General features: G+C 47.1%; 1 protein-coding gene across 2 annotated transcripts in view; it reads right to left on the bottom strand.

Annotated features, from left to right (window-relative positions):
• YBX2 (Y-box binding protein 2) overlaps positions 1-20,237 on the bottom strand; it is an 889,269-nt gene that overhangs the window by 373,587 nt on the left and 495,445 nt on the right. For both annotated transcript variants that reach the window (XM_069645782.1, XM_069645789.1), the window contains exon 7: positions 12,604-12,769. In XM_069645782.1, coding sequence (XP_069501883.1) covers positions 12,604-12,769 — 166 coding nt within the window. The remainder of the gene's footprint in view (positions 1-12,603; positions 12,770-20,237) is intronic.

Genomic DNA, 20,237 nt, shown 5'->3' with positions numbered 1-20,237 from the left:
GGCAAACTAAAGTTTCAATATGCTGCCTAGCAGCACACCCCAGCTCATCCTCGTTTCATGGGACATCAGAGGACTATGGATGAAAGGAAAGAGGACCGGACGTAAATTGTAATACTTCAATCCCTTCCCCAATATAGATTTCCTACTCCGATGACCCCTCTATTGATTTTTTCCACACATCAGAATTAGGGACCATGAAGGCCTTCAAGGAATTGCAGACTAAAATGCAACATAAATTGGCATTATTTAAAGGCACTGTGCTCTTCTACACAATCCAAAGAAAGAACTTACCAGTTTTGGGAGGATATCCAGATACAAGGTAAATTAATAAAAATCCAAATTTATGATCACTGCCTCCACAGGAGCTTAGAACATTTAATAACTTGTCTGTTTGGCAAAAATCATGCTCAAAATATGTAATCCACTATTAAGGACTTGGCCACAGACGTAGAAACCTATGAAATCTCTTGTATTGATTGACTAACTGCACTTGAAAAAAATTCCCCAAATTACTTTGATTCAGGCCCTCTCAGTATAGCTCCCGCGCCAAGATCACACATTATGAGCCACGCGGTTTCATGTTATTTGGTGTAATGGTATGTACGTACAGAAGGGTGTCAAAAATGCTCATGGCACATCACTTTCTAGGGGCCTTTGAGGCCATTAACAATATAGGTATATGGCAACAGCTCAGCTTTACGTTTGCTGGCTTGGCAAGTTGTCCACCAAGATGAGGCTTTCTTTGGGAGAAAAAAAACACTTTAAAGCCTCTTTAGTTTTGTCCGGAACCAAGCAAACATCAAAATTACAATTACCAAAGAATCAGAAAGTGATCTTTCTGGGGGGGATGTGGATTACGTCAATTAATGCAAGGTGTCAGGCCCAAAAGCCAGATATGTGACTCATTCTCTTGGCTGCCTTACTAGTAATTGTACAACACTGTAAACTATACGCCCAAGTCACTTGTAGGCCAGAGTGTGAAATGGCTGGGTGATGGACAAACTCCCAGACCTGTTTATACATGTTGTACATGACAATTTGGCAATTGAGCATAGGACAACCTGATAATCAGCTCTGATTCACAGTGGCTTCGAATTGGTCAATGTCGACAAGTATGCACATTGTTGGACGAGGTATGATTTAAGTTACTTACCTCTAACTATTGTTCTCCAGCATGGGTCTGGCATGTTTCACATGCTTATGAATATTCCCGGTCAGACTGGGAATCCTCAGTAAAAGAAAAGAAAGTTTAATTTTAAAACTGTCTCCTCTAAACCAATCACTGTCCTCTAGGTCATACTGCCCCATCCAATGACAGTCTTCTCCTTAAGCCCCGCCTCTTGCAGCCATCTTCAGATTTGGTAAGCATGTAAAGTGGTAGTATGACCAAGAAGAATCCATGCCAGACCCATGCTGGAGATCAATAGTTACAGGTAAGTAACTTAAATGATACCTCGCCCAACAATGCGCATACTTCATGACATTGACCAATTCAAAAACTTCTCCAGCATGGGGCCTGGCATGGATTCACATGCTCATGAATAATGAATACACAGCAATACAACATTACACAACCGTCTCGGGAGGATAGAACACCCCGAACTGTGACTTTCTACTGGAAGCACTCAACGCCACCCTTTCAACCTCAATCGACTTATATGCGCCTCTGAAACCACGCACCTGCAAACTGAAACCATCAGCGCCCTGGTACATGCAAGAACACAACCTCTGCAAAAGAGTAATCTGGGTAAGTGTTAGGGAGAATTCTCATTTTATGGCTAATTTCCCTCACCTAGCTAGTCCCTCAGCAGCTTTGCTAGATTTCTGGGGTTTATTTTTTCCACCTGGTAAGTGTCAGCCTTTTTCCCACTCTTACATGTGTTTTGCCTTGTGTATTTCTACTTTGTGTGATCTGGGCTCTGGAACCACACCACTCCATGAGCCCCAGTTTTTGTGTGTGTTAGACAGCACCTTCAGTGCAGTGACACAGGGTTGTCTTTAAGACGTCCCACTGACTCCATTTTTCTGGGGCCGACTACTGTCCCCCAGAAACCTGTGAAGTTGCCATTAACTTTATGTAGTCACTTTAAACTACAGACCCAGAACACCCCATTTTTCATGGAGTATTGGAAAGGGTTAATTCCTACCCCTTTTTGTCTGTGCCTCTGAGCTTTGTTTTGCTCTTTTAACATTTAGACTTGGCTGGTGGCAGTGGTATCTACCTTAACCAAGTTTGCCTTCTTTGTTCACAGTCTTTTGGCGGGCTTCTACGAAGAAGCCCTCCTTTGGCGCCTGGGTGCCTAGGTGGGCTGAATGTGAGAGAGGGGTGTAGTCATCCCCTTCACAGGGTCTCCTTGGAGACCCAAATCGCACTTTGTTTTGATTGGCTGAGTTGGTTATCCGGGCCGGACAACCCCCCTGCTGAGTGATTGACAGCCAGGCTGTGTGAATGGGGGATTTTCGCATAAAAAGGCAGGACTCTTGGGCTGGAAGTCAGTCGCCACTGGAACTACAAGGAACCGAAGAGAAGCGGAGAAGAACTGTGAACTGTTCTAACCGTGTGATCCTCGGCAACAAGAACCCTGTTCCACTTGACACTGTGGCAGGCCTATTGAATTTTATTTTCTTGTTAGAAAGTGCCATCTGATTCTCCCTGCCTTGACAAAAGTATTGCCTATGATTTTTATCCCCAACTCGTGTTAATTCATTTGCTAAGTGTGTTTGACTATGGTTAAATTTCTGTCCGTGGGTACGCTTATCTTTAGTAAGACCGAACTGTCATTATTGTCAAAGTGATCGCATATGTACTCCCGGTAATGTCTGTTTCATAACACCGGTCTGTCAAATCCTAAAGGTACTTACCTTGAATTGATCTGCACAAGGGGATCTGGTTGTGTGTAGTGTATTTGAAGTGTGGTTTTATATTACTAGAAGTAAATTGTTTTGTGAACAGATGGTTTAAAAATAAATGTACTTCTATTTTTTTAACCAGAAACCTTGAGTCAGTGTTTGCTTGAGTCACAGTAATTGTAGTCCTTTGTGTAATCGCTACTACTGCTCATTTGCTCTTGAGATAAGTCTGGCTGATCAGTCACTGCTATCACTCTTTCTGTGTAGTACAACATGGTGCTCCACAGGAGCAATGTAATCGCCTTGGAAGCAAGACGACATGGAGCAACACAGGTTCGATCCCCGGGTCCGCGCTTAGAAACCTCTGGGTATTCAGCGCGTTATAAATAACCAATTACAATCACGGGAGGCGGCAAGATTCAACAGAAGCAAAAAACACTTACCCCCGGAACAGACTCACCTCAAGCAAACCGGCTGCGTAGCACTGTCTGGCCGACTCTGGACTCCTCCCTGGAATCCCTGTTGAAACAGAACTTTGTGAAGGTATGCGCAGACCTCCATGTTGCAGCCCCGCAGGTGTCAAGAAGGGGCACACTAGAAGGAATGCTGTTGTCTCAGCGATCGCTCTGGTGGAATGGGATCTCGGATGGCCCGGCAGAGGCCGGTTTGCCAGCCGATGACTGTGCACTTGAAATGGAAGCCTTGGATAAGGCTTTCCAATGGTTCACAGGACTGAAGTTCACAAACAATTGAGAAGTCTTCTGAAAACTCTGCATGTTACGTAGAACTTCAAGGAACAAGCAAGCTCCAGCGAATGCAAGGCCCTCTCCGCTGGAGACGAAGGTTTCGGGAAGAAAACTGGCACCACCAAAGGTTCGATGTGGAATTCCAAAAGTTCCTTCGGCATTAAAGAAGGGGGTGTGTATGCAGTACCACCCTCGATTCTTGGAAAGTCAGATACAGTTGCTTGCAGAATAGGTGGATCTCACCCACATATCTAGCAGAGGTCATGACTACAAGGAAAGCCGTTTTGATGCATAGGTTCGAAACGTGCCCCCATGAGCTAATCAGAACCACGTTGAGGAGTCTTGACCAGCTGTAAAGTACAGAAAAGTCCCTTGAGGAACTCCTTGACGAGTCTGTGGAACCACAGTGAGGATCTCCCCAGGGATCTGGTGTAGCGGGAGATGGCCGCCAGATGTACCCTGATGGATGCGTGAGCCAGTCCAGCTTTTGCCAAGGACTGCAAGAATGGAAGGATCTGTGGAGCTGTGACCCTCAAAAGGGGTAATCTTTAGTGAACGGCACCACAAAGCAAACCGCTTCCACTTATGGCTGTAGCACTAGAGTTGACGATGCCCTGGCTTTGGCAAGGACTTCCCTGCAGTCCGCGGGCAACTCAACCTCCAAACTAAGGCTACAGTAGCCATGCCTTCAGGTTCAGCTATTCTTGTTCGTGATGGATTGCCCCTCAGTCTCTGGTAAGCAGGTCCGAAGTATCAGCAACTTGACTGGAGGCAATGCCAACAAGCTGAGTAGGCCCAGCTACCAAATCTGCCTCAGCCATGCCCAGGTGATGGGTCATCTTGTATAGACAGTGTGTCGACATGTAGGAGAGGAAACTGGAAAAGCTTTCAGAAACAGACCTTCGCACGGGAAGGAGAATGCATCCAAGCTCCTAGGTTTGTGGAATCTGCTGGCATTTGGTGTTCGCCGCCGTGGAAAAGATTGATCAAGGGTCTGCCCCATTTGACGAACATGCGGTCCACCTGATCTTGACGAAGTTCCCACTCTTTGCAGGAGCACAGATCCCTGCTGAGAGCATCTGCAATGGTGTTCTTGATGCCTGCCAGGTGGAGAGGGACGAGGAACATCCCCCCGCCCGATGACCCAGTGTCACAAGTCCTGAGCTTCCTTGGAGAGTGCTGGGGATTGAGTGGCCCCTTGCTTCCTGATGTAGAACGTGGTGTTGTCCAGGAAGATCCTCACCACCTTGCCCGTCAAGAGATGGTAGGAAAGCATTGAGGGCCCAGAACACTGCCTGTTGCTCCAGGATATTGATGTGCATATACTTCTCCTCCAGGAGCCACAGATGTCTGGCGTGTAGATGTCTGGTGCGAGCCCCCTAACCTTCCAGCGAGGCATCCGTGGTGCTGTCTCCAGGTATGGCAGGGTTCGAAATCCGGTACCATGGGAGCTCACCCCCCACCATTCTAACACCTGCCAGAACTCCTAGTTGAGGGATTTTGTCTGCAAAACTCCTGGACAATTTTATCCAACGTGCATCCAAGAATTCCTGCAACCTGCAGAGATGGACGAGGTAAATGCAGGACATGCCCAGCAACTACTTTATGGCCCGCACCATGGCCTTCGCCGGCGACCGTCATATCTTCCCATGAATGGCTGCTAGCATCTCCTCCTAGGGTGACGCCAGGCAAGTACCGTGGCGAGTCTGGCACTGAGGAACAGCGCATTCTGCGATGGCGCCAAGTAGGACTTCAGATAGTTTACTGAGAATCCCAGTTCTGTTAGTAGTCAAACTATTTAATTTGGGTGCTCGCCGGCCAGCTCTCGAGAGCAGAATGCTCATCAGCCAATCGTCCAGGAATGGGTATACGTGTATGCCCTGCAGACGCAGATGGGCTGCCACCAGAGCAAGGCATTTCGTAAACCCTTGGGGCCGATTTCAAGCTGAATGGGAGGCCTCTAACTGGTAGTGCTGGCCTTGCACCACAAACTGTAGGACTTTCGAGGTTTCCTGTGGGTGGGGACATGTAAGAACACGTTCTCTAGGTCTAACGATGTCAGGCAATCCCCTTCCTCCAGTTGGCTCAGCTCGCGCTGCAACGTGACCATCCTGAATTTTGGGACTGCAGGTTCTTGCTCAGGCGGCCCAGGTCTAGGATGGGTCTCCAAACCCCTGTCTTATTTCTTACCAGAAAGCATCTGGAATAGACTCTGGATACCTGAAGTTGTTGGGGATAAGCTCCATCACCCCTTTCCGTAACATGGCTTTTACTTCTTCCAGGAGCTGGGGGTTAACCTCCCGACACGGAACCAGTGAAATACGTGGGCACCAGCGTTGGAACTCCAAGGTGCGCCCCTGGGCGAGAGCGTGCAGCACCCATCTGTTGGTGATCTTTCTGCACTCTGACGAACCTCGTCAGGCGGCCTCCCACCAAGGTGGTGGGCCAAAGTCTTAGCTGGTCGACTTGCTTGGGCACCCGGCACTGCGGGCAACAGCGATGCAGACCTCCACTACCATAGGCATGGGAGCCACCTCTGTAGGCTTTCTGCATCGAGGATTAGGGAGGTTGTATGTCCTCAGGGAGGTTGTATGATGTGGAGAATCCCTTTGATCTGCTCGATTTACCCCTGGAAGAGCTAAAAGACAAGCAATGCTGTTGTACAGTGCCATGGTAACATGCCGTCTCTGTATTGGTCTTTATAGCTTGAAGGGATTTGTCGACCGCCTTCCCGAACAGATTTTCCATGGAGGGCATGTCCAGCACCTTCACATGAACATCCTGACGAATGTTTGTGGCCTTCAATGAACCCTGCCGACGGACTGTTTCCCATCAGTCGAAAACTTGTGTCAGTGATGTCCACTGCCACTGTAATAGCATGGTCCGACGCCACCTCCCCTTCCTGAAAGATGGCAAGAGCCTCAATTTTCTTGTCGTGGAGGTGGAATTCTAGGATCGGGCCCAGCTTGCACCAAAGCTCCTGGTCGTATTTGGCCAAGATAGCAGAGCATTAGCTGCCTTTATCGTGGATGCTGCAGTGTAAATCACTCGCTTTCCCATGGCGACAATCCTCTTCCCCTCGTTGTCTGGGGGAACTGATGACAATGATGCTGGGTTAGCCAAACGTTTCCTTGCGGCAGCCGACACTACCGAGTCAAGTGACGGTTGCGACCTCAAGCACTTTGCTGCAGTGTCCGGCCCCTCTGTATTTCTTCTCCAACCTGTCTCGCTTGGTTGGAGCCATGCATGGGTTTTTCATGAGGGCTAGGCCTTACTCCCAAATGTCGTCCAGAAAGGGCACTGCATGACAAGTCTTCCTCTTGTCACTTATACAAAAAGCCCTCTTTCCTGGTTTCCATGGGCACCAGCTAGAACAGCTCGGAGGCCCTGGAGAGCGAGTGAAATGATCCAACCTCATCTGGTGGAGAGATGAGGGGCATCCAGGTGCAGTGATTAGTCTGCCGAGAAGAAGTCCTCATCTTTGTCTGTTCCCGTGGCTATGCCCGTACCAGTGCCTAGGTCCATTGGTAGAATCGGGGCACGACGTGGTGAGGAGGCTGATGTGGAGACGTCAGATGACACTTTCTCTTCTTACGTGGAGGCTGGTAAGGGGCCTGCGTCACCATAGGTTTTGGTGCTGGGTGCAACCTCTGCTGGATCTCAGTCACCGGGGTGTGGAGAGTCGACAGGATGTCCATGGATGTGTCCCTTGGTTGCGAAGGGAACAATGGAGCGCTAGGCACTGCGTTGTCCTTGTGGACCGTATGGACGGACTCTTGGTCCTAGTCTGTGGATGAGATGTCCATCGGTTGAACGCCAATCTTGAAGGGCTGTTTTGGGGCCTTCTCACCCTCCCCCATCCCTCCTGTTCCACCCTGAAAACTTTGAACCCTGATCTGGACCAGTGCCTTTGACACCCCCCCCCTACCCCCACTGGGGTGCTTGCAGCCTTCGCTGCTGCGTAGGCGGCCGTGACGCGTCTTGGAGGCAGGGACACCCTTTGGGCCATAGGAGCCACCCTCATCAGATCAGCACCTACCTCTGCCACAGTCGTCACAGCAGGTGTCGACGAAGTGATTAAGAACTTTGGCTGCGCCGGTTGAGCCTGCTTGGGCTGTGGGGCCTTCCTCTCTTCCTCCGTTCTGGGCTTATCTGATTTCTCCCGTAACTTGACCGGGGTGGATAATTTCCTCTTAGAAGAGTAGCTTGATGGCAGGCTGGCTCCAGAGGCGGATGGCTTTAGTGATCGCGGCCTTTCCAACTTGGGACCTGCATCAGGGAGACACCCGGTGGAATCGGATAGGTGGTTCCTGGCCTTATCTTGGACCCCCATGGATGAGGTGACCTCAAAGGACTTTGACCTCTTCCCAGAGTTAGACCACTCTTCGGACCAGCTGGTCCTGTGTGAGGCATGACCCTACTCTGAGCACGGGGCAGAGGCCTTGTTTGAATGGAGCCATGCCACCAGCCTGCAATGCAGGTCCTTAGAGAAGCCCAGGCATATCTTGCACTCCACCTCTTTGTGGTCCAGGTGCAGACAGTGAAGATATTGTTGAGTTTCATCCTCCATGAAGACTTTCCGTAGCCTGCATATGGCTCGAGGACTCCCAACACTGAAGCGTGCGGTAAAAATCTGAAGATGGCTGCCAGAGGTGGGGCTTAGGAAGAAGACTGTCATTGGATGGGGGCAGTATGACCCAGGGGACAGTGATTGGTTTAGGAGAAATATATTTTTAAAGTGCAACTCTTCTTTTACCAAGGATTCTCAGCCTGACTGGGAATATTCATGAGCATGTGAATCCATGCCAGACCCCATGCTGGAGAAGCTGGTATACCCCCATTGCTTAATATGGGACATTATTTCCACGATTGCTTGCATTTCTCTACAAGATTGGCCGATTCTGTGCTTCACCAAGTGACTCCTTTGACAAACTTAGGAAAAAAACAAGGTGGTTGGATTGACCACCTGAGGGAGGTGTACACTGGAAGAATCAGGGGGTCAATCGGAGGAAACACTGGGGTTCTAGACTGTGCAGAGGTTCCTCAACCAATGCACTGCTTGAAGGCGGTCATGTACAGCAAACTGAGGCCTCCAGCTGCAGCTAAAAAATGTTTTTATTATGTAAAGTCCAATAAAAACACACTGGTGTGGATTCTCCTAATAGAGGCGAAGGGCGGGTAAAAAGGCAGAATACCAAAAAGGTGGTGTCCTAGTGAAGCAAATACTGACCCCCATGCGGCGAGAGGAAAATCAAGAACTGTCATGTTGCAGTTCATGGTATATTGGTAGAAGTAGTGTGGCCAGCGAGTGAGATGGACATGCCCATGTAGGCTGTTCTACATGCAAATAAGGTTTTCTTTGTGAAGAGGAAAAATGGGACGATCCCTTCCCCCGATTCTCGTACAGACCATGGCCTATGACGTCATGACCTAAACACCTGCCGCAGGAGGAGTTCGACAAGCCCACTACTGCCCCGGACGTTAAGATCCACCGTGGCCACACCCCGTACACCCAGGCAGACTGCGCGTCATCCCAACCTCGGGCTAGGACCTCGGGTGGAACTGACACCGACCATATGGACCAACTCCATTAGACGCAACCCAGCAACATTGCCATTTTTAAGAGATGCCATGATGACATAGCCAGCAGACAACACATGCTACCAAGCACATGGATCAGACACCAACCCACACGAAGAACATACTCAGTACTAGGACGTAGAGGACCACTCACAAGTGCATTGTTATTTTTCACATAGGCCAACTACAGCACCGCAGAAACGCAAGATGCCAGAAGAACATGTGTACATGCTTGCAGATGCTTCCTCGCTACTAAAACCATGACGATGTAGATACACCTATAAACTAACGCATAAGAAACCATGTCACCCCTCGCGACCCTTGTATCATGGACTATATACCGCCACCAATGAGCCAGGCCTAGGTAGGCCGCAAACCAGAGTCCCCAAGCCGTAGCAGCTCAGACGAGGCAGCAAGACGCTGATCATGCAGAACAAACCCTGACGAGAGCCACAGCCAAGGCCACAAAGTTACAATCTACTCACCGCACCAAGGTTAGACCTGCTACTGCTGAACGCTCCTCAAAGCTGAAATACAAATCAAATACTCCTAATTCTGCCCCAGCCACGGCCTCACAACACGTGACCAGGCTGACCAGATATGATGCGAAGCCCCAAGGACCAGGGAAGCTCTGGGGTCTCACATCTGGGACACTGCAACAATGAAGTGACAACTTGGACACCGACAGCGATGGGAAAGGGACACCCAATAGCCAATAGTCTGACTTGCCCATTGTCCGCCACTGACACAGTCATACATTGTTGCCAGCACCAGGTACACCGCAAGCTGGGAACAGAGATGGTCCCATGCTTGGGGGCTCACGGGTGACCCAATCCGAATACAAGGGGCTAATCCCTGACGCCACTATAGTTTAGCCAATCACCAATTTTCCCCTTGTAACAATTTTCATGTAGCAACTATTAGAGACGACCCAAGCGTACCACCCGACCCTTTCTATACCAATAACATTTTCTTCCATTTGGGCCTATACCGACCCTACCACTCAGGGAGCCAACCTGAGGTAGCGTTAGGTTTTGGGGTTTGTTTTCCCAGGAGACGCACGTAGCTGCGTCATACAGCTAGAGAAAGGTCATGCGAGTCCACCACGGTTTAGACATTCCCTGGGTGCCTGTGATCCGAGAACCTGTCCCTGTCTGTTTGGTGCAATAAACAGTAGTAACTCTTGCTCTTGTGTGCGTCTCATATGCCTTTGGGACGCAGGAGGAGTTGGGGCCTCAACCACAGAGGTCCACGGACAGCCCTGCTGACCCCCAGGAAATTACCCCTACATTTGCTTAGAAAATAATTACATTTAAGTTTTTCATATAAGGTCTAATTTGGAAAAATAAGGTGGAAAAACATGAGACCTAAACATTTCTGCATTCGTCATTCAGGATGGCTTCCAGTGGTTAACTTTCAAGGTGCGATGCATCACCCATGTAACCTTCGCCTTAAATACATGACCATTACTGCCATGTTGCACGTCTCATGCAAGAATCTATGTTAGACAAAGAAGCTGCTCAATTGAAAATTATAGCAACAGCAGCAGAAAACTGCTCGCCAACATGGTGCCTAAACTACGCAATAAAATCCAAGAAGATGCAAGATATCAGAAAGGGCTTGAAGTTCAGGAAGCTGAAAACTCACTTGCTCCACAATGTGTTCCAGCAAACATTGCACCCAACCTCCATTCTCAGTCCAACGTCCGTACTGATGAGCGCCTAGCGTAATGATCTCGTTCAACTACTCAGGCTCTATCTAGAATGCAAGCTTTGCTTTAGCTTGGAATTGCCCCCCCCCACTTTCATGCCGCCTCTTGCACTCTAAAGAGGTTTTAATATGTGGGGTATAAGAAAAACAGCAAATAAAATCTCATTAACCAGCAAACCTAAATAATGCAGGATCATCCTTTGTACAGCATGGTTAGGTTTTTCTGCTGAGTACTGCCTCACCTGTCAGGTTGCAAGGAGCAGCATTTCAACTGAAGCTGGCATTACAGGATATCAAAATTGTATAATACCAGATCTTGGATTTGTTGGATACAAGTTAGCCAATCCTCCTAACAACTGGTGTACACGTTCACTGATCGGGATTGTGAAAAGGTGCTCTTGACATTCCATAGTCTGCAGAGTGTACATGCCAAAAATAGCAACGTTTGTTAGCAAAATCGGGAGACTCCCACAAATCCAGAGGGTTGGCATGTATGCCAGTGCCACATTTGGCATTTCATCTACCAAAATTCGACTGAAAAATGAAAACCTCAGTTCAATACCAAAAAATGCATGAAACCGCGGCTCTTCCTTTACAGCCCTCAACTCCTACCCATTTTGTACTGAAACTTTCTACATCCACTTATCCTCACCTTTAGCTGGAAATGGACACCTGGCTCCTCCACATAAATATTACATTTTAAAAAACATCCAAGATTTAAAAAAGGGGAAAAAAGCTTTTGCAAACCATTATAATGCTTAGTCATTTTAAACCAGGCTGATGTAGGTTAATTCTAGTGATGTATTTAAAAACCACATTAAATAAATGTATACACATTTCCGTCAAGAACAGGTTTCTATATTTTGTTGTATACAAGGCACCTCAATCTCTGTTGCCGATTTAGATCCACCAAAGTATTAATTCAGCCTATTTAGACAAACTACTACTCTAGACAGAGATCAAGATACAACTATAGAAAAGCTAGTCTTAATTCAATAAGGGGGCACAAGACCATTTGCCTGCGAGAATAAAATTGGCTTGCCATAACATGAATGACTCACGAAAGAATGAGAATACTCTAGATCAGATTGAACGATTGGTCATCCAAGCTATGAATATGTTCCAACACATGAGTGTTGCCAGTAGCGGTTTAAAAAAAGTTTGTCCTGATGAAGTCCGTCAAAAGGATTTCTTGGTTCAGGCTATTGTTAGGCAGAAACACTGTCCACGCTTTTATATGCTTGATTATTGGAGGACATTTGAAATCATTTATATTCTATATTTGTTGTGGCTTGATGAAATGATAGGTGTGTTGATTGTTATGTACACTACTCCCATGTTAAATTTTTAAGCAGATTTGTTGAAAATAAACAGGCTTTAAAAAAACATGCCCTCCGGGATTTATTTGATGTAGAATTGTACATTTATTTGATGTAAAGAAAGAAGGATTTTCAATCCCTACTTAAGTATCTCAGCCCTTGGGAGTTTGTTTGGTTTCATTTACAAAACTAAGATGAACGCATTCCGAATGGGATGAATTTGAGGAGAAATGATGTGTATATTTAGAATGATGGATTCATCTCTCAATTTTACTTCAGAATTTGCAATTAAAAGCCTCTCGCATAGTATTCCTTTGGTTCTACCAACATTTTTTGACCAAAGATTGTTAGTTTCTGCCTGAATACCATAACATTCATAACCCCACAAAGCAATTCACCTTAGCAGCCTGCGCCAAGTTGGTAGACTGCTGCCGCCTGCGCTGGAAATATGGTCTGTTTCGCTGTCGCTGGGGCTCAGGGCGGGCAGCTCCTTCTGGCGCCACTTTGATCTCTCCGTCCCCTCCTTCTGTTGTAGGCTGCTGAGGGGGACGTGGGCGGAATGGCCTGTTTTGTCAAGAAAAGAAGAAAAAAAGGACTGAAGTCTCTAGGCCATTATAGGCTAGATCCAAAAGCATGAATGACCATCACAACAAGTAAGCAAAGGAGAGTCTGGAATAAGCAGGCAGGAGGGGAGAAAGTTTCACCATAACTATCCGCAACCACTAAAGCAACTGCAAAATATTTTAAAGATATTAAATGTTTTATCAACAAAAACAAACACTCAAGCAAATAATGCATGGTAAAAAGTAGATTGTTTGAGACATTTTACAAACCAATGGCAATGACTTTGGTGCCATTGCAGATGAAGAAACAAGTAACTAGAGAGCAGTGAGGAATGCGATTAATGTAATAACCCACAACATACAGGCAAACATATACAAGATCTAGTTTGCAAAGGTAGCGGGCGCCCCTCTCTCGAAAGAACAAGGCCTGATAACCTGTTCAGTGGTTATTAACCACTTGAGAGTTCGCAGCCACTGCTTTTACTCACTGTGCCTTTCACAGATGGGAAATATCCATTTGCATATCAGTCTTTGTCCTGCCCAGGGGCAGTCCAGCACCGAAATGCAATGGCAATTCCAACCTGAACGAGAGTACCACCAGCAACCCCATACACGTGTTTCACCCTTGTTGGGGATCATCAGTGAGGTGAAGCTGATGCCTCTCTAAGCACAGTGAGAGGGAGACCACGTCTGGTTGCCCCCAGGAAACCTAGGGTTACCAATCCCAGGTTCCTTGAAATTCAGTTTGCAAAGGTAGCGGGCGCCCCTCTCTCGAAAGAACAAGGCCTGATAACCTGTTCAGTGGTTATTAACCACTTGAGAGTTCGCAGCCACTGCTTTTACTCACTGTGCCTTTCACAGATGGGAAATATCCATTTGCATATCAGTCTTTGTCCTGCCCAGGGGCAGTCCAGCACCGAAATGCAATGGCAATTCCAACCTGAACGAGAGTACCACCAGCAACCCCATACACGTGTTTCACCCTTGTTGGGGATCATCAGTGAGGTGAAGCTGATGCCTCTCTAACCTTGGTCACCCTAGGTTACCTGGGGGCAGCCAGACGTGGACTCCCTGCTCACTGTGCTTAGAGAGGCTCAGCTTCACCTCACTGATGATGCCCAACAAGGCTGAAACACGTGTATGGGGTTGCTGATGGTACTCTTGTTCAGAGAGGAATTGCCATAGCATTTCGGTGCTGGACTGCCCTTGTGGGCGGGACAAAGACTGATATGCAAATGGATATTTCCCATCTGTGAAGGTACAGTGAGCAAAAAGCAATGGCTGCGAACTCTCAATGTGGTTAATAACCACTGAACAGGTTATCATGCCTTGTTCTTTCGAGAGAGGGGCACCTGCTACCTTTTTTGTATATACAAGATCTAGCCAGCCAATATCCCACTCAATACCCTTTTTACCTGCAATGCAGAAATGTGGCAAGGCTGTGAACAATTTAGTAAAATGTGATGAGTGACCAAAAAGGTAGCTTGAAAACTACCATTGAAGCATGAGCCAACGATTAAAATAAATTAGCATTAAGTAAATAATAAGACTATTACATTTCTAAAATGGTCCAATGGAGCTTCGCTGTGCTATCAACTGAACAGTCTACCAGAAAGAGGACATTGAGCATAAACTACTGGGTAACTCAAGGTACCGACCAAAGGATCAACGAGATGCAAGAAAGGATTAAAATATCAGGAGACATTAACATTTGATCCAACATCAAGAAAAGGTCCAGATGCTATGGGGTATCTATTCTGTGTGTGGGGGTTCGAAGTAACATTTTTTATTCTGTTGCTATTGCTTCTACCACCTGCCCATGTCATGGCCTACTGCCATGCAATCCATTTGTAAGCATGTTAATCTATGAAAGAACAATGCAGTAGAAGGGAAAATTACTTACCTTTAACTGAAGACTCTCTGCTTCTGGTTTCTTTCATAGTCACATGGAAATCTATGTCAAGATATATTAGTAATCTCTGGGAGTACTGCTTTAGCAAGGAGGGCAAAATAGAAAAATGTGTCTTGCTGAACAGATGGCATTTCTATTCAGGTCAAATTTGACCTCACCTTTGACAATCTTTCTAGCATTTATTTCTATGCCCTTCCTTTTTTTACACAATATATATGTGCGTTAAAGCTTTCCTAAGTTGTATACCTCGGTCAGTGTTGCATTTTTTGGGTATGAGCTTCCTACTGATATGTATGGTATTCGGCAACGGATTCATTTGCAAAGTAAGCCAACAATTAAAGTTACTCATTGTAGTGACAAGAGTACCGAGTAGCTAGTCCCCTTTCCTCCATCCTTGTGGGCGTCCCCCAACATGGGGACTGTACTGGAACCTTTGACAGCGAAAAATTGAGTTTCCACTTTAAATTTAGAACAGTGCGTGGGGGGTGAGGGAATGCCCTTGCAAGGCCCCACCCTCAAACGCTCTACCTCAGTCCCCTTTTTAAACACATCGGGCACCTTAATCCCTGGCTATACTGAATACATTAGCCACTGGCATACAGGCGGGGGAAGGTTGGTGGTGGGACATATGGAGGAAAAAGGACTAAGGACTAGGAGTACCCTGGTCACTACGGTGAGTTACTTTAATTACTTCTATGTCCAGTCCCCTTTCCTCAATTCTTGTGGGCGATTCCACCGAACAAAAACATAGGGTGGAGCTGCCCAACCTGCCTCATATATAGGACGAGGCAAACAGGTTCTTCAGAACCACCTGACCGAACTCTGCATTATCCTTGGTGCTGGTATCTAGGGAATAGTGCTTACAGAAGGCCTACATAGTGGCCCATGTAGCTGCCCTACTGATGACATCCCACGAAGTTGGTCTTTGAAACGCGATGGCCGTGACCTTGGCTCCGACTGCATGGTGTGAGAAAAAGAAGGAGTCTCATTCGCTAGTCCCCAGGCATCTGTCATCCAGGTAGCCAGGACACAACCATCGCTTTTGGATCCAGTTCCTGGGGGTGGACCAGTGCGGGAGGGTCATCTGGATGGGGGTCTTCGAGTAGACGCGGTATCCCCTTCCCTGTCACACCTTTTCCCCATCCTACCAGGTAGGATACTTAGCAACTCAACCGCTGCCCGTCCCTTTTCCAGACAAACCCTTTCCCACGGACAGCTCACTGAGAGAAAACTGACTAACACCTGAGCCGTATACCTGACATGCCCCAAAACAATGGTCAAGGAGTCCGGTAATTACCGATTATTGCCCACACCTGACTTCCATCACACTTCCCCACATGGATAAAAGGCTGAGCACGAAAGCACACTCTGAGCAAGGCAAAACGCAAGAGGAAGCAGCAGTTCCAAGTGGCAGGTTAATACGAGGAGAAAGACGCCAAGACCAGAGGGTTACAAGGAGGGAAGTGCCCTTGATATCTTCGGAGAAACACTGATACTTTCCCGAGCCCTTGAGAATAAGAAACATAAGACTTGGAAGTAAAGTTGAAGCAAGGTGCATTGTGTCTCGCAGGTACCAGGGACTCTACCGCGACGATAGCCAAGGAGTGGAGGAGCGATTGCCGCTGTGGTACGGTCCTTGGTTCCTACAACAAAGCAGCACCAGAAAAGTCAGCACAGCCAGTGAGTCTGGGAGACTGATGGCAGTCTGTGTTAGAACCAAGATTGCAACCTGCAACATTGTATGAAGAAATCTGCAGAGGACAGTGTGAAGGGTATGTGATGAGCAACACCAATATAATTGAACATCCTAGGAGAGAACTTTTGAAGCCAAGATAGATACCATATACAGAGTGGTCTGGCGCCACATGGATGCTCATTCGAAGGTCTCAGTTAGGTATCCAACCGAGAGGTGGCACATGTAAATTGTCAATTGTGACATTGAAGTGGTCAAGCTAAACCATGTGCACATTCAAAAGTCTATGATAGCTAAATACGAAGTGCAATTGGTCTGAGCCCGGCTCAGGGGGACTAATTGTGCAATAGAAAGGATCTGAGCCCGGCTGAGGATCCAGGTTGAACAGTGAGTCACTAGAGAAAGTATAATCGCTGAACATTGGAGAAGGGGATCTAGCCAGGAAGAGGGGGAACCAGGGTGAAGAGTGATTCACCTGCCTTGAGTACTAATAAGAGGAAAGGAAGGATTTGTTTGTTTTTGGTACATCAGGCCCAATAGACCCTGTGAACTTAAGAGACTTGGGCACAGAATGCCCCGATGTTGGTAATGTAACTGTGTCCTCGTTCCGAAGAAGCCTGAGAGTGCTATGCTCGAGTGAACCGCCTTGTCCCATGCTGAAAATGTGGGAAAGGGAGCCAACAGCCTGAACAACATAAACACTACCCCACACTATATGTATTTAGAGGTAAGGATTAGCAATCTCTTTTAAGTGTAGGTCCTTTTATTTTGCCGAGCCTCCACTAGGACGGCATTATTCATTTGATAGTCGTAGCTTGCTCCCATATGTAGATTTAGGATTAGATGGGAGTTTATCACACCCTTGTCAAAGTTCAATAAACACCCTTGAACTGTGGTCCCTTGTGTGTCTTACTATTGATAACATGCCTTCCTTACAATGGGCATAAATTCTCTATGGAACCGGTTTGGCCATGGCTTTATTCGACTCAGAAATGGCCTGGACCATCCAACAGGCAATAGAACCTTTGGATGCCTTGGTGCCGGGAGACGTGCCCCCAAACGTGACAAACAATGCCTCAGACCTCCTGAAGGATTTTGTCCTAGAGGTAGAATTTGAGGACTCTTGAGGTCCAAGCAACCCAACGCCCTTTAGGCATCCAACTGCAGGTTCTGGAAGAACACCGGTAGGCAGATATCTTGATTCAAATGACCGTAGCCACTTTGGGCAGAAAGTTTGGATGAGTCTGCAAAATGACCTTGTTATTAAAGGTGAAGAGCTTGCATGATAAGGCTTGCAGCTCATCAACTCTGCGCGCCGAAGTGAGCGCCACCAACAAGACTGTCTTCAGTGTCACCAGCCTGATGTCCACTGAGGCCATCAGCTCAAAGAGCATGCGCTGCAAGGCCGCCAGAACCACATTAAGGTCCCAGAACGGACGAGGTCTGTGTACCGGAGAAAAGAGCCTGGACACATTCCTCTACCATGCTCTCCTCCTCTGCTTGCTTCAGATAAGGTACCTGGGCCCTTTTACGGGAAGTCCTCTTTTGAAACAACCTCAGAGGTGGCTCCAGTTGGCTGACTTTTGGAGGTAGAACAATCCCTTTTTCCCACTGGGGCCGAAGAGGACAAACTTGATCGTCCTGAAGAGCCCCTGGGTCCCTCGGCTTGGGAGCCGGTAGCCTTAACGCCTCGGGCGGCCAGAACCAGAATCCAAGGTACCCTTTCCTGTGGAAGCCCTCGGGAAGGAGTCTTCGCTGATGAGCCGCACTAAACATAGGGCCTACCTTGTCTTGATGTCGGGTCCTGGAGACAAACTCTTTAAGATGACCTGGAGGAGAAGTGTGGAAGATCTCCCTCAAGTGTGAAAGATTATTCTTTAAGGCCCAGTGACCGAGAGCATTGCAAGCCCCGCACGTGTCCAAGCCGTCGTAGGGCCACAGGCACTCGAGGCAGAGCGCATGGGGGTCCAGGCCAGGAACAAGTGATCCTAGGATGCACATCTCGTGAAGCCTCCTGTGGCCGAGATGCAACGGGGCAGGCGAGGCACCGAAGGGAGGTGAAGAAGATTCAAAAGACAAAGAACAGGGAGCGTGCAGAGTTAAATTCTCTGCACCTAGCTGCCAGGTCCAACCGTACATGTGGAAAAAGGGACTGAGGTGAGGCGCCCAAGGGGAGGGGCGTTCCCACACCTGGGCTGCGCTCCTACGCACTCTGATAAATTTAAAGGGGAAGCTCAATTTTTCGCTGCCAAAGGTTCCGGTACCGCTCCCATGTTGGGGTGCGCCCACAAGAACGGAGCAAAGGGGACGGACGTATGAGTATTTGAAACAGGATAAACATTTCCCTCTAAAGTATGGTTTCCTTCTTTACTGAAGTTAGGCCAGTTAGATCCAATAGGTTAAAGATAGGAAAGGTGGAAACATAAGTCAGTGATTCAGGTACACCATTCATGGCTGTGATGTTGGCAATGTGTTGGAGGAACAGGGCCTCCTTGTTGTGGCGAGTCCGGCGGAGTCCTCACAAAGACCCTACCTAAAGTCTCCTCTCAGGTGGCCAGGGGAAGGCAACTGCTACCTGATCCTAACCCTGGGGAGGGTATTAGCGGGGAGTATCACCTGGAAGGAGAAGGAGCCCAAGGGAATAGGAGGACTCCATGCGGAGATTCAAAGTATTGGTCTTCCTCAGAGGGAGAGATTTCTGTAGTGCCAGACTATGTAATGGCTTGTCAGAGTAAAGATTCCTCTCCCAAAGTTATCCATCTTGTTGGTTGTAATAACTGTCATAAGATTGTTATATTCAAGACAATTCCCTGCACATTGTCTGATCACTCATTTATTGGATGTAGTCTACAATTACCAGGCCAAGTGCATCGAAATCATAAAATTCCACAGCAGACTTAGCAGAAATTTCTAAAAACAAACAGATCTGAATAACTGTTTGGAAAAGATTATGTTATCAACAACCAATTAGGATTCACCAAGTTAAACTAGCTGAAATAAATGGAAATCACAAGAAATATTGTCTAGATGTAATTGCCCCAATGAAAGTTAGTGTAATAAGAGATTGTCCTAACCATCAGGACTGGTTTTTCTTCTAAATGAATTCTTTTCAAACAATCAAAACAGGTGGAACTATCCTGGGAGAGAAGACGGGAAAACAAAAAAGTTTAGAAATTGAGGGGGGAAAAGAATCTACACAAAGTGAAACTAAAATGTTTTTACAATGAGCAAAGTAATAATGAGGAGAATGATGCAAAGAAACTGACATTTTTAAGAAATGGGAAAAACCCAGTTTTCTAGAACTTTTGTGCCAGAACGATGACTGCAGCTGAGTGAAACAGGCCTTTTCTGATAAAAACTTAAATACACATACTAGGACCACACAAGGTCTTTTTACGGAGGAATAAAAGGAAAAAAAAGAGGATATATGAAGAAAGGAGAGGGGGAACATGCGTTTGAATCTATTTCAATTGTAGATGTGAAAATACTTAATATGCATCCACATCATGCACAGGTGATATGCCATCTAAAATCATTCTGGATAATTCAATTGCGCACCTTTCATTAGCAGATTTGTGAATGCCTCTTTCCTACACAAACCTGTCCCTCCATGAATTAAAGAAGTAGTAGTGACCCCCTTAATAAAAAAACAAACCAGGATTGGACCCTTAAGATGCATCTAGCCTAAGGCCCATCACAAATAGCCTATTGTTGTTACTTACTGCCCTTCAGTTACAAAAGCATTTTGAAATGACTAAATCCTTGCATATGAAGCAATCAGGCTTTTGCAGCGATCATGGCACAGGCGGTGCCCTCCTGGACTTACAAACCCAGATGCTGGCCACGTTGGAGAACAGGGCTGTT

The sequence above is a fragment of the Ambystoma mexicanum genome, chromosome 1p, assembly GCF_040938575.1.
Source record: "Ambystoma mexicanum isolate Mex_15411 chromosome 1p, UKY_AmexF1_1, whole genome shotgun sequence".
Lineage (NCBI taxonomy): Eukaryota > Metazoa > Chordata > Amphibia > Caudata > Ambystomatidae > Ambystoma > Ambystoma mexicanum.
This window is presented reverse-complemented; position numbering and strand designations above follow the sequence as displayed.